The sequence below is a fragment of the Rhinopithecus roxellana genome, chromosome 5, assembly GCF_007565055.1.
Source record: "Rhinopithecus roxellana isolate Shanxi Qingling chromosome 5, ASM756505v1, whole genome shotgun sequence".
Lineage (NCBI taxonomy): Eukaryota > Metazoa > Chordata > Mammalia > Primates > Cercopithecidae > Rhinopithecus > Rhinopithecus roxellana.
The window spans coordinates 146,920,278-146,934,690 of NC_044553.1; the positions used below are offsets into that span (position 1 = coordinate 146,920,278).

The following is a 14,413-nucleotide window of genomic DNA, read 5'->3' on the forward strand; positions in this document are numbered from 1 at the left end:
AGGTGGGAGGATCACCTGAGCCCAAGGAGGTTGAGAGGCTGCTGTGAGCCATGATCATGTCACTGTACTTAGCCTGGGTGACAGAGCTGTCTCAAAAACAAACTAAAAAAATTACTTAAAAAAAGAAGTGGAATGCCAAAGGAGGGTTAAGAAGAGTGACAGGATCTGGGCCGGGTGCTGTGGCTCATGCCTGTAATCCCGGCACTTTGGGAGGCCGAGGTGGGTAGATCACAAGGTCGGGAGATTGAGACCATCCTGGCCAACATGGTGAAACCCCATCTCTACTAAAAATACAAAAAATTAGCTGGGCATGGTGGCGTGCACCTGTAGTCCCAGCTACTCAGGAGGCTGAGGCAGGAGAATCACTTGAACCCGGGAGGCAGAGGTTGCAGTGAGCCAAGATCATGCCATTGCACTCTAGCCTGGGCAACAGAGCAAGACTCTATCTCAAAAAAAAAAAAAAAAAAAAAAAAAGAGTGACAGGATCTGATTCAGGTTAAAATGAGATCATTCTGGCTGACATATGGAAAATAAGCTACAGATAGTGAAGGCACAGAAACAAAGTCAGAAGGCTACCATAATATTCTGACGAGAAGCAGTGGCAGCTAGCACCAAGCTGCTAGCACGAGTGGTAAAAATGGTCAGGTTTCATACCACATCCAATTCATCAGCAAGTTCTGCCAGCTGTACCTTCAGAATACACAGGCAGTAGTATATATTCACCACAACTTTCAGAGTGGTGTTGAGGACTAACTAAATGCTTGCGGTAGGATGCAGAAGTCAAGAGCTCAGGGAGGGCCGGGCACGGCGGCTCACATCTGTAATCCCAGCACTTTGGGAGGCCGAGGCAGGCAGATCACCTGAGGTCGGGAGTTCAAGACCAGCCTGGCCAACATGGAGAAACCCTGTCTCTACTGAAAATACAAAATTAGCGGTGTGTGGTGGCACATGCCTATAATCCCAGCTACTCGGGAGGCTGAGGCAGGAGAATCGCTTGAACCGGGAGCTCAGCGGGAGGACAGGCTAGGAGAAGCCCCCTAGAGGAGCGGATTTGGAGAAAAGGCCTCAGGACCAAACCAGCGAACGTGACTGAGAAGAAACAGTCTAGAAAGAGGAAGCCTAGCAGCAGGTGGTGTCCTGGCAGCCAAAGAAGAGCAGGATTCAGGAAGGATGGAATGAGCTGTCGGAGGATCAGTACTGCAGAGCGGTCAAGTGAAAGAACTTATAAAATGATTACTGGACGAAAGTCACCTGACCACAACAAGCAGTGTCAGTAATGTGGAAGCTTAGGGGAAACAGGATGGAAGGAAGGAAATAAACAAGCATACACAACTCTCTTGAGGAAACCTGCTATTAAGGAAAGCACAGATAACGGTGCAGAGGCTGGAGGGGAATAGAGATGAAGGATAATATTTTACATGTGCAATATCACCGTGTGCTTTATTGATCCGGCAGACAGTGAAAAACCCATGTAGGCTAAGAAAAATGCACACCAGGAAGGAGGGGCACAAATTCTTCAGGTGGCTGGAAAAGCTAAATAATCTTTAATGATTCAAAATGCTGACCAGAGGATTGATTTAAACAAATAAAGGATATTATTCCCTTTTTACCTTTCAAGAATTAGAACCGTTCTCGTAACTAGTTGAAATAAATCTTAGAGGCATACAATGTAGTTATTAGAAGTTGGTCCAAAGCTAAAATGAGGGAAATAGCTACAGGATCAAAAAAAGATATCAATTGATAAAATGTCTTTCTTGATGATACAGTATACTCAAGATTACAATTTCTAAATTCATTATTTTTGATAATTTCCACGAGCAGGACATACTTACAGGTTACACTGGTTTAGTCTGTAAAACTTGTGTCGCGCAACACAGAGTCTCCAAATGTATTTTGCAGTTTCCATGTCTTCCTAGCAAACAAAATAGGCATAAAGCAGTATGAAAGCACACACACAACTTGATACGTTTAATGCAGAGTTTGTCTAAATACATAATGGGTGACATCATATGATAAAGTCACTTTCAGGACACTACAAGCCTTTCATTTTCCAACACTATGCCCATGGTATGAATACCACAAGTAGGATTTAACTTATGAAGACAAAACAATCTGTTCTAACAGTGTGATTCTCATATTAAACAGTTTCAAAATGACATGGGAATCTAAAAACTATAAAAATACCAACTTTTATTCTTGCCAAATATACTCAGACATTTTTAAACAAAAATATGACTCAGTAACTCAATATTGCCTTTGTCAAGAGAGCAAAAGCAAATAACTGTTAAATAACATTTCTTCAGAGCTATTCATTTATCCATGAAATTTAAGATATCAATGCTTACTTTCTCCCCCACTTAACCCCTGAGGTTTAATTTAAAGGTTATCTTGATCAGACAGTAGTTATCCGAAGACTCATTCATTCAGCATTTACTGAGCAGCCATTTTTTGCCAACTGCCATTTTGCAAAATGCTATATGATAAAACTGCATGTTTTATACAATTATGAAATATTGTAATTTTAATGCTGCCCTGCCTCCAAACACATACAAGCATGCAGAAGTAGAACTTGCTAACTTTTAGGAAAAACATTCCATGCAGACCCCTAATGTTTACTCACAGTTTGGAATTGGATGGTCTCCTCTTTATTTGCCAGTTCTAATGCAAAAAAGGACTTGTTGTGGGACATGTTGGCAATGTCATGCCACCTAAAGAACAGCAAATAGAGAATGGCAATGTGAGTGCCTGTGGGCGAAACAAGGAGATAGAATATACAAGTTTTCCCTAAGCCTGACGTGTAAGTTAGCATTTGGTGACATTTTTGAGAAAAACAAAAAACAAAAAACATGAGACCAGCCTGGCCAACATGGTGAAACTCTGTCTCTATTAAAAATACAAAAACTAGGCCAGGCATGGTGGCTCACACCTGCAATCCCAGCATTTTGGGAGGCCGAGGCAGTTGGATCACCTGAGGTCAGGAGTTTCAGACTCCTGGCCAACATGGTGAAACCCTGTCTCTACTAATACAAAAAAGTTAGCTGGGCGTGGTGGTGGGCACCTGCAATCCTGGCTACTTGGGAGGCTGAGGCAGGAGAATTGCTTGAACCCAGGAGGTGGAGGTTGTAGTGAGCTGAGACAGCACCATTGCACTCCAGTCTAGGCAACAAAAACAAAACTCCGTCTTAAAAAAAAAAAAATTACAAAAACTAGGCCAGGTGAGGTGGCAAGCACCTGTAATCTCAGCTACTCGGGAGGCTGAGGCAGAAGAATCATTTGTCTGAACCCAGGAGGCAGAGGTTGCAGTGAGCTGAGACAGCACCATTGCACTCCAGCCTAGGCAACAAAAACAAAACTCTGTCTTTAAAAAAAAAAAAGAAATTACAAAAACTAGGCCAGGCGAGGTGGCAGGCACCTGTAATCCCAGCTACTCAGGAGGCTGAGGCAGAAGAATCGTCTGAACCCAGGAGGCAGAGGTTGCAGTGAGCCAAGATTGTGCCATTGCATGCCAGCCTGGGCAACAGAGCGAGACTCCATCTCAAAAAAAAAAAAAAAAAAAAAAAAAACAGTGGTTTTAATCAGCTAGCATGAATGTTCTAATTGAAGTGACAGCAGCTAGTTGTAAAAAGTAAACTCAAGTATACTAAATGAGGGAAAAGAGAATTTAAAAGATGTAAAATGTATCATTCTCATGTGTCAGATTTGCTTCATGGAAGATCCCTGTCTTAGCTGATTGCCAATGCCTCATTTACTCATTCAACAAAATAAAAGACACCTATTATAACAATGCCAGAAATTGCAGTCGGTCCTAGGGACACTAAGATTAGTGAAGTACAGTGCTTCCCTCAAAAGAGCACAGGTGTAGGGGAAAGGTGGGAGAAAGAACACAGAAGCCAACAAGAACCTTTAAGTGCTGCAGGTATTAAAATAAGGCACAAAAGTTGGGAAGGTGTGCTCTGAAAAGCTTCAGGGTGAAGATAAATTTGAAATGCCAGGAACTCAAAGAGTGAACTATTCTGGAAGTGATCACTACGATTCAAAATCTCATATTTTCTAATTTTATCATATTAGCTTTTATATGTTAATATTTGATTTTATTACATAATCTCAGAATGTCATAAAAAGAAAAAATTATGGAAGAAAAAATTTTATCCTTCTCCATTAGATTTATTTTAAATGCATTAAAATAAAATCAACTTAGTAGTGATTCAGTGTTTGTTAAATCTAAAGATTATTAGCATCACAGTAAGGCAACTGTGAAAATTCCCATCCAGTGATAAAGGAAGCCAGGCAGATGCCTCAAGTTTCCATGTGACACTTTGGGCACCATCAGAGCCCTGCCCTTCAGGTGAAGCCACAGATCAGTTTTCCTCTCCTCTCCCTGACCCCCAACTCAGCATGTTGGGAAGGGTTAATATAAGTGGCTTGGGGATGAGAGAGTAACTGCCAAAGGGGAGCCACCCAGCTCAGGGCAATGCATTCTAGAAGTGGGGTTCTGCTCCCCAAGTGATGGGTACTCTCTGAAGTCATAATCACCATGGAGAATTCATGGCTCAAGAGGCAGTAAAGCAAAGGAAGTGAGGGAGGAGATGTCAGTTTAGAGAAAAAGCTCTTCAAAGGCAAAACTAGTTCTCAAGAAGAAATGGTAGGAATGGTTTAGAAAGCTTGAGTAATGTGTGTGTTGCGATGCTGGCAGTGAGTAGGGGGTGGAGAGAATAAAAGCGTTTAATACAGTAATTAAGAGCCCACGCATAAAGTGGAGGACCCAAGTTATAGTCCTAGTTATGCCAGTTAATAACTGAGGGACCATGGACAAATCACAACTTTTCTAAGCCTCAATTATCACATGTGCAAAGGGGTGGTGATACCTACTGCTGAGAGTGTTATGAAGATTACACTAAAAAAATTCACATAAAATGCTCAGCATAGTTTATCTGACTCATGATAAGCACTCAACAAATGGTAGACATGAAGGAAAAAACAAAAAACAAAAGTTATAGAATATGTTTTCCTGCCTTATAAAAACAACATAAGCTTTTGGTTGGACACCATGGCTCACGCCTGTAATCCCATCACCTTTGGAGGCCAAAGAGGGAGAATTGCTTGAGACCAGGAGTTAGAGACCAGCCTGGGCAACACAGCAAGACCTCATCTCTATAAAATAAAATAAATAATAAATATAAATTTAAAAACAATATAAACTTTTAATTTTCACTACTCTGTACCCAATTTACTCAACTGGGTAAATAGAATCTCAGAGTAAAACTGCAAGTATTTCTATGAAATGAACTTTGAATTTTCCAGATTACAGATTTTAAGGAATTAAAGGCAGGGATTGTACAATATGGACCAACTTACTATCTCTAAGATACAAATTAGAACACAGAATACTATAAAGGAAATTAAAATCACCTCTACATATGCTTTCCATCTTTCTTCACATTCCAAGATTTCCACAAATGAATAGTATCTTTTTTTATATCAGCAAAAAAACCAACATTATAAAAAATTATTGAAATTTGCTTAGATACTGGTATTTTAGGAATTTTGGTACAAAACTAGAGTCAAAACGAAGATCTTTATTTTTCATAGGCCGGGCACAGTGGGCTCACCCCTGGAATCCCAGCACTCTGGGAGGCAGGCAGATAGCTTGAGCCCAAGAGTTTGAGACTAGCCTGGGCAACATGGCGAAACTGTCTCTACAAAAAACACAAAAATGAGCCAGGCATGGTGGCATTCGCCTGTAGTCCTAGCTACTCAGGAAGCTGGGATAGGAGGATCACTTCAGCCTGGGAGGTCAAGGCTGCAGTGAGTGGTGACTATACCACTGTACTCTAGCCTGGGCAACAGAGTGAGACCTTGTCTCACAGTAAATAAATTAACCAATAAATGGCGCTGGAAACCACAGCTCAAATTAAAAATTCACATCAAAACAAAGAATGGCCTCCATATGGCACAAAAAGGGTCACACATTTTTAAGCATTTTATAATAGGACGTCATTATAGGCATTATATTCTGGAAATTTCGTTTTGAAGAAAGTGGCTTACTGAAAAGGACTGTTGCATTCCAATGGTATTTTTTTTTTTCTAGGAAAGGAATTATTTCCATTTTTTAATGAGACCTTGGTATAGACTTGTGAACAATTTAACTGCTGTAAGTACTAAAAAAATATATCACCAACAGGAGTCATAGAAAACATACAAAAAGAGGTAAGAAAAATACCTAAATACCACAGGATGCCTTCCATTCTTGTGTTTCACAAAGATACCTTCAAGACACGCTCCAATGGATATGTCACTTCCTTGGCTATCCTAAAAGGAGAAAGCAAAAGAAGAAACACCCAGAAAGCAGATGCAGAAGAACTGCTGCTACAGAGTTCCCTGGACTGGCTTCCCAGATGCAGAAAGTTCAGGAGACCTACAGAGTAACTATGCAGGAAGACAAAAGTCTGAATGAGATCTATGATCTTATAGATATGTATAAAAATTGAAAAAGTTTGGCCCTCCTTAGGAACTCTATTTCAAGACCATTTCAAAGTATGAACCACAAAATGGGAATGCATTTTACCACATAATTTTGGTCACCAGGACCTCGGCTTTTAAGTTTCCAGAGTTTTGCATGTCCTCAGCCTTTGCACATAAGGACATCCTTGGATTTCCCCACGATTTTCTCAAATTTGTGAGCCTAACTTTAAAGAACCTCAGCCACCGAGCCATAATTACCTTAGCAGGGTAGCTCTCTTCTCCATAGCCATCCATTCTCTCTACCTCCTGCATGTACAGCATTTCAGCATCAGGAGCTGCGAGCCCTCTGCAACCCAAAAGAAGCAAGATTGTTCACAAAGCAAGCTTAAAATGGTTTAAAATAAAGCTTTTCTTAAAACCTATGTATCAATTTAGCATAGGACATTACAAACATTTCAAGTTTCTAAGCATCTATAATTGGTTATATCAATATATTGATATTTACTGAAAACCAGTCTGTGTAAAGCACTGGACTACTGAATGCTGAGGGTATCACATGAGATCCTGCTCTCTATACTTAAGGCAGATGAGTGGGAAGGTAGGGGATAAAAAAACTTCCTAAAAAAATCTTCAGGTGAAATCTTGAACTTTTCTTAAATCACCAAGTAATTGCTTATTATCCCAAATATCGGCTGGGCACGGTGACTCGTGCCTGTAACCTCAGCACCTTGGGAAGCCAAGGAGAAAGGACCACCTGAGGCCAGCAGTTTGAGACCAGCCTGGGCAACATAGTGAGACCTTGTCACTACAAAAAAAAAAAAAAAAAATGTTTAAATTAGCCAGGCATGGTGGTGCAACACCTATAGTCCCAGCTGCTTGGAAGGTTGAGGTGGGAAGACTGCTTGAACCCAGGAGTTCAAGGATACAGTGAGCTATGATTGCTCCACTGCACGCCAGTCTGGGCAACAAAAAAAAAACCAAAAAAACAAAAACAACAAAATATCAGGCATTACTGAGAATTATGTGCTAAATGTCGAATACAGGGAATAAGGGTATGAGGAGGCTACATGAAAACCCCTTTTCGCTCAGGTGAGTGGAGTGCAGCACTACTAGGATGGGTAGGAAGGCAGCGTGGGTACAGGAGGAGTGCCCAAGTGCATGCAGACTTGCATCTCCAGCCTCATCTTTCGATGCTCCCCTTTGTGCTCAAGGCACCCACACTGCAGCCATCCCAAACTCTGCATCTCTTCAGATAGAGTATGTTCCCTAGCCCCTCTGGGCTTTTGCACATGAGAATCCCTCTTCTTGGTATGCCTGTGACTCACTTGTGGATCTGGCCAATTCCTAATATCCTTCAAGACTCTGTCTATGTATCATTTCCTCTGGGTCGCCTTCTGGGATTCCCCAGTGCCCCAATTCTGTGCAGTCCCAACACATTCCACCCGTACCCCTCTCACTGCACTCATTATCTTCTTATATATGTATTATCATTACTATAGTGGTTGTCCTGCCAGCCCTCATATTGCAGGGCTGGGAATGCACACTTAGAAGACAAGAAATTATTCTATTTACCTTTGTGCCATAGCATCCAGCACTCTTACTCTGCCTAACACAGAGTAAGAACACTACGCTATCTTTTAAAGAAATGAACAAATGAATAAATGGAAGTGACAAAAGGCAGGGCAATGTGTGCCTGAGGGATCAATTAAGCTAGAAAAGAAATTGTTCATGTGGACAGCAGAAGGTAAAGCTGGGAAGGCAGGATTTAACCAATTTATGGGAGGCCTTTAATTCCAGAGTAATGAACTCGGGCTAGCAGGAAGCATGAAAATACCCACAAGCACGTGTAAGGAGAAGGAGAGGTAAGAGAAAAGTGATATGCTAGGGAGATTAATCTTTTGTGAGCCACTGTGTGGATTTGAGTGGAGAGAGACTAGAGGCAAAAGGTTATTTTATTTGGAAGGGGATAAGCAATAGGTTCTAACAAAACTGACCTGCTTTCAATTCCCACCTTTACCACATGTAGAGGTAACTAAATCTTTCTCTTTTTTTGGCTCTGTCACCAGGTTGGAGTGCAGTGGCACGATCTCAGCTCATTGCAACCTCTGCCTCCCGGGTTCAAGCAAATCCCCTGCCTCAGCCTTCTGAGTAGCTGACACTACCAGTGTATGCCACAACATCTGGCTAATATTTTGTATTTTAGTGGAGACAGGGTTTCATCATGTTTGCCAGGATGTTCTCGATCTCCTGACTTCGTGATCTGCCCGCCTCAGCCTCCCAAAGTGCTGGGATTATAGGCATGAGCCACCGCTCCCGGCCAGAGATAACTAAATCTTTTTGAGTTTGGTTTCCCCATCTGTAAGATGGAGATAATAATGTTTATCTTAATGAGTAGTTATAAGAATTTAATGGTAGAGTACAGACAGTCCTCAACTTATGATGGTTCAACTGAGTGACTTTTCAACTTTACAATGGTACAAAGGTGATACAAATTCAGTAGGAATTGTACTTCGAGGACCCATACAACTACTCTGTTTTTTACTTTCAGTACTGTATTCAACAAATTATATGAGATATTCAACATTATAAAATATATTACAGGCTTTGTGTTAGATGATTTTGCCCAACCGTATGCTGATGTAAGTGTTCTGAGAACAGGTAGGGTAGGCTAGGCTAAGCTATGATGTTCAGCAGGACTGGTTTATTAAATACATCTTGACTTACAGTATTTTCAACTTACTATGGGTTTATCAGGACTTAACCCCATCCTAAGTCAAGGAGCATCTGTATGTGGAACTGTGTGGTAGTTGGTTTAGAACGAAACCTAGCATTCTCTAGAAGAGTATTTTTTCTTACAGGCAACACAGAGATTCACCATGAAAGAATGTCAATATGTACAAGTATACAAAGGTATGTAGAAGCATAGTTCAGAGTAATAAGCACCACAGCTCTTAGCGTAGCTCCCCAGATGACAGACACAGCTTCCGTAGGTATACAGAGGGAAGTAACCCTGGACTTGCTAAGCTATATCATAAAAGAAAACAAATCATCCTAATTTTACATTAACCTATACAGGATGAGGTTATCAAATAAACCTTTACTATACACAGTGAAAAATGGGCACCCATCAATGACTGGCTGCTTTCAACTTCCTCAGTGTCCTCACTGCTAAAAAAGGACAATAAATGAGTAATGGGTAAGTGCTTACTTAGAACAGCACATGGCACATAGTGAGTACTATGTAAATGTTGGCTACTTGTAATAGCAGTGGCAGTAATGTTCCAAATTTAGTTGGGCAAATACGTATTAATCATGTAAATTAAATATTTAATTGAATATTTCAAATTCAAGCAGACATTGGTTCTATGCTATTTCGATGTCTTATTTCTTAGAGTTACCTGTATTTCTGATGTAGTAAGGCCACTTTTTGGGTTGCTTCTTCCAATACTTTTTCATCTTGTAACCATCCCTGAAGAAAACACACAGTGGTAAGTACGTGACAATTCACCCAAATTTCTTAGAAGGAATCATGGCTGTTGACTGTTAATGACTCTTGTCACTATCTGGCAAAATTATGACTATTGTTAATATATGGGAGCTTTGCTTACATAGGTAATCACCTTTCTAAGGAATTAAGTGGCTTCCTCACAGGAGCCAAAAAACAAAAAAACAAAAAACTTGCCCCACCTTCTCAATTCATCCCTGGGAAAGTTTCAGCTGAGTTATTTCAAGTTGGTGACAGTAGTCAGCCAGTCCTGAGCCCAGCAAGATAAAAACATCTTATGTGTTCTCTGGCTGGCTGTGTAGACACTCAGAAGAGCATACCACACCTTCCTTAGTTGTTGCAATGCAGTTTCCATGTCCTTTCCATCAGTAATGACTTTATAAAAGTAGAAGGCAGTGTCTTTGTCATCTACTTTTTAAATTGCTGATGAGAAGTGACATTCATTCCTCAATATAATTTTGTAAGGTTTCAAACCTTCAGTTAAAAGCAAAACCTGTGCATGCTTCCTGAGAAGCTGAAAATGAATCCTTCTTTTTAAACTCACATTCAAATAGAAAACAAATATCTCCAGGCACAGTGCAGTCACTATAGACCCTTCAGATTCTGTGGGTTCACAAGGACCAAGATGACGACAACAGAGAAAGCAGTCACACTTGAGATGTTTATAAGAGGGAATTTTTTTTTATAATCCTATTCCTGACAGTAAATCTATCATACGGATTTCATTTCAGGGATTATTAAGGGTATAGGAATGAACTGTTTGTTTTAAAAAGCCCAGCGTCAAAAGAAGTCTTACCACAGGAAACAAGGCAAATTTCTGAAGAAAGTCCTGGGATTCATACTGATCAAAGTCACCAAAATCAGCTATATAGAATGACAAAAATTCATGTTAATTATATTTAAATTTCATTGCAAAATATGCACAACAAAATTAAACATGCCGTATATATAGATGGTATGCTAATATTTCAGAAGTCAAATTTTTTATAACTATAAAAAGTATATTTTAAAAGTATCTTTTTAAAAATGTTAATTAGGCAGACATGAGTCTTGGCTTGGAAAAATGCCTATGAATTAAATAAAAAAACAAGTTGCAAGCTATATGTAATATGATCTCATTTTTATAGTTTAAATGCAAACAAAACCTACCCTGTAATCATATATGCTTGCTTATGTACAGAAAAATATCAAGGAGAAACCAAATTGTCAACAGTAGTGATGAAATGGACTTAGACCACTTGAATATATTACAGCAAGATATATTTGTTTTGAAATTTTTAATTTTTTTAAAAAATTGACAATTCAGCAAAATGCTTATGAAAAAGTAAGTCTTAAAGCCAAAAAGGATACTTAAGAAAATCCAAAGTACCTTGAAAAGGAATGTGGCTCTATGTGCATCAGGCATTTGTTTAAAAAAGATGCATGTCTCCATGCCTGCTAATAGCCGAAGGAGTTTTATTAATAATTATTCTGATTAAATTTCACTCCCAAGGCGAAATGCCAGTTATTGTTTGAAATAATGCCCTGTCAGAAACCTTCCCGGCCAGGCACAGTGGCTCACACCTATAATCCCAGCACTTCAGTAAGCCAAGGAGGGAGGATAGCTTGAGCCCAAGAGATAGCAAGACCCTATCTCTACAGAAAAGTTTAAAAATTAGCCAGGATGGCCGGGCGCGGTGGCTCAAGCCTGTAATCCCAGCGCTTTGGGAGGCCGAGACGGGCGGATCACGAGGTCAGGAGATCGAGACCACCCTGGCTAACACGGTGAAAACCCCGTCTCTACTAAAAATACAAAAAACTAGCTGGGCGAGGTGGCGGCGCCTGTAGTCCCAGCTACTCGGGAGGCTGAGGCAGGAGAATGGCGTGAACCTGGGAGGCGGAGCTTGCAGTGAGCTGAGATCTGGCCACTGCACTCCAGCCTGGGTGACAGAGCGAGACTCCGTCTCAAAAAAAAAATAAAAATTAGCCAGGATGGTAGCGCACACCTGTAGTCACAGCTACTTGGGAGGCTCAGGTGGGAGGTTCACTTGAGCCCAGTAGGTTGTGGCTGCAGTGTGCCACGATCACATCACTGCACTCGAGCCTAGGCAACAGAGTAAGACTGTCTCCAGAAAAAAGAAAATACACACATACATGTAAATACATGTATATTAGACATGTAAAAATGAAAAAAATAAACAATTCAAAAATGCTGGTGAAATGAAGAATCTTTATTTATATATGTACATTTTAAAGATATGGTCTTGCTATGTTGCCCAGGCTGGTCTCGAACTCCTGGACTCAAGCAATCCTCTCATGTTGGCCTCCCAAAGTGCTGGGATTAGAGGCATGAGACACCACACCCAGCCATCTTTATCTATTATGATTGATGATATTACTGCATAATCCAGGACAACCATTTAAGAAACCAAACAAGTGGGAGTGTGGTGAGGGATAAAAGACTATACATGGGGTACAGGGTACACTGTTCAGGTGATGGGTACACCCAAATTTCAGAAATCAACACTAAAGAATTTATTCATGTAACCATGGCCAGGCACAGTGGCTCACACCTGTAATCCCAGCACTTTGGAAGGCTGAGACAGGTGGATCACCTGAGGTCAGGAGTTTGAGACCAGCCTGGCCAACATGTTGAAACCCCATCTCTACTAAAAATACAAAAATTAGTTGGGTGTGTGGGGTGGCAGGTATCTGCAATCCCATGTACTCAGGAAGCTGAGGCAGGAGAATTGCTTGAACCCAGGAGGCGGAGGCTGCAGTGAGCTGAGATCGTGCCACTGCACTCCAGCCTGGTCCATAGAGCGAGACTCCATCTCAAAAAAAAAAGTAACTAAATAAATAAGAACTTATCCATGTAACCAAACATCACCTGTTCCCCAAAAACCTATTGAAATAAGTAAATAGGAAGAAACCACACAAATGAAGTGTACTTAAACTATTAAGTGAATATAACCTCATCAAACTCACTGACTGGCATGTCTTTCTTCTTAAAATATGACCTATTAGCAGATAAAGTCTTTGAACTAGATGAATACATAGCATAGTATTAATAAATGTATATGTATATAGTCATATGTCACTTAATGATGGAAATATGTTAAGAAAGGCATCATTAGGAGATGTGCAAACATCAGAGTATACTTACACGTGGTGTAGCCTACTACACACCTAGGCTATACTGTATAGACTATTGCTCATAGAAGCCTATACAGCATGTTACTGTACTGAATACTGTAGGCAGTTGTAACACAATGATATTTGTGTATCTAAACACAGAAAAAGTACACTAAAAATACAGTGTTATAATTTTATGGGACCACTGTCCTATATGAGGTCTTTCGTTGACCGAAACGTCATTTGGCATGTGATTGAATATGTGTGTGTATACTTCTATTTATTGTATTGTTTGCTCTGTTGACATATAACATGATTAACTTCCAGAAGTCTCACATTTCATTGAGGTATTCCAAGTTCATTTTTTCCCAAAAGGAAGCCCCTTAGATAACAGAATATTTCGCTAATATATAAATACTACTAAAGATGTATATAGACAGTCAGTTAACTTAAAAATCCCTTGCTATTTTGTTGCAACACATTTTAATCTGATAGAACTATTTCATTATGAATTGATCTTATTTACCTTGAACAGCTAAGCCTGCTAGCTGAATTGCTCGTTCTAAGGTACAAGGAATACTTCCTTCCAAGATATCTTTCTTCAGTTGCAGATAATACTGATACCTATAAAAAAAAAAAAATGTCAGTTTTAGAAGGTCAATGTCAATATTATCTCATTGAGACACAATGCATTTAACCATAATTTGGTAGAGAAGCATAAACCAGCAAAACAAAACCTTAATCCCACTTTTTTTTTTTTTTTTTTTTTTTTAAGATAGGGTCTCCCTCTGTTGCCCAGGCTCAAGTGCAGTGGCATGATCACTACTCACTGTAGCCTCGACCTCCCTAAGCTTAGGTGATCCTCGCATCTCAGCTTCCTGAGTAGCTGGGACTACAGGTGCACACCACTATGCCTGGCAAATTTTTCTATTTTTTGTAGAGATGGAGTTTCACCATGTTGCCCAGGCTAGTCTCAAACTCCTGGGCTCAAGTAATCCTAGTGCTTGGATTCAAAATGCTGGGACTATAGACATGAACCACCATGCAGAGCCCCTAGATGGTTTCAAACAAGGATGACAAAGTCCTCAACCATATGACACTTACACATACACTTTAATCAATCTAATGAGTTACTTATCCCAGATTATAGTTATTTCAAAACTAAAACGATCCTATAAGACAATTAGTCATCTGCTCCATGCCCTGTAAAAGAGTCCCTACAATTTCTTTTTAGTTGGAGAAATGGAAAGCCAGTGGCCAATCTTTACTTTAAAAACTGACTAGTAACTTGGTAATATAAGACTTTGCTTACCTTGTTTGGTGGAAGTTCCC

General features: G+C 40.1%; 1 protein-coding gene across 2 annotated transcripts in view; it reads right to left on the bottom strand.

Moving 5' to 3' along the window:
* Positions 1-14,413, bottom strand: part of PTPN21 (protein tyrosine phosphatase non-receptor type 21) — an 88,587-nt gene that overhangs the window by 28,903 nt on the left and 45,271 nt on the right. For both annotated transcript variants that reach the window (XM_010384113.2, XM_030931307.1), the window contains 7 exons: positions 13,608-13,705; positions 10,764-10,831; positions 9,861-9,931; positions 6,721-6,808; positions 6,221-6,309; positions 2,621-2,708; positions 1,833-1,912 (listed from right to left, as the gene is read on the bottom strand). In XM_010384113.2, the coding sequence (XP_010382415.2) occupies positions 1,833-1,912; positions 2,621-2,708; positions 6,221-6,309; positions 6,721-6,808; positions 9,861-9,931; positions 10,764-10,831; positions 13,608-13,705 (582 nt within the window). The remainder of the gene's footprint in view (positions 1-1,832; positions 1,913-2,620; positions 2,709-6,220; positions 6,310-6,720; positions 6,809-9,860; positions 9,932-10,763; positions 10,832-13,607; positions 13,706-14,413) is intronic.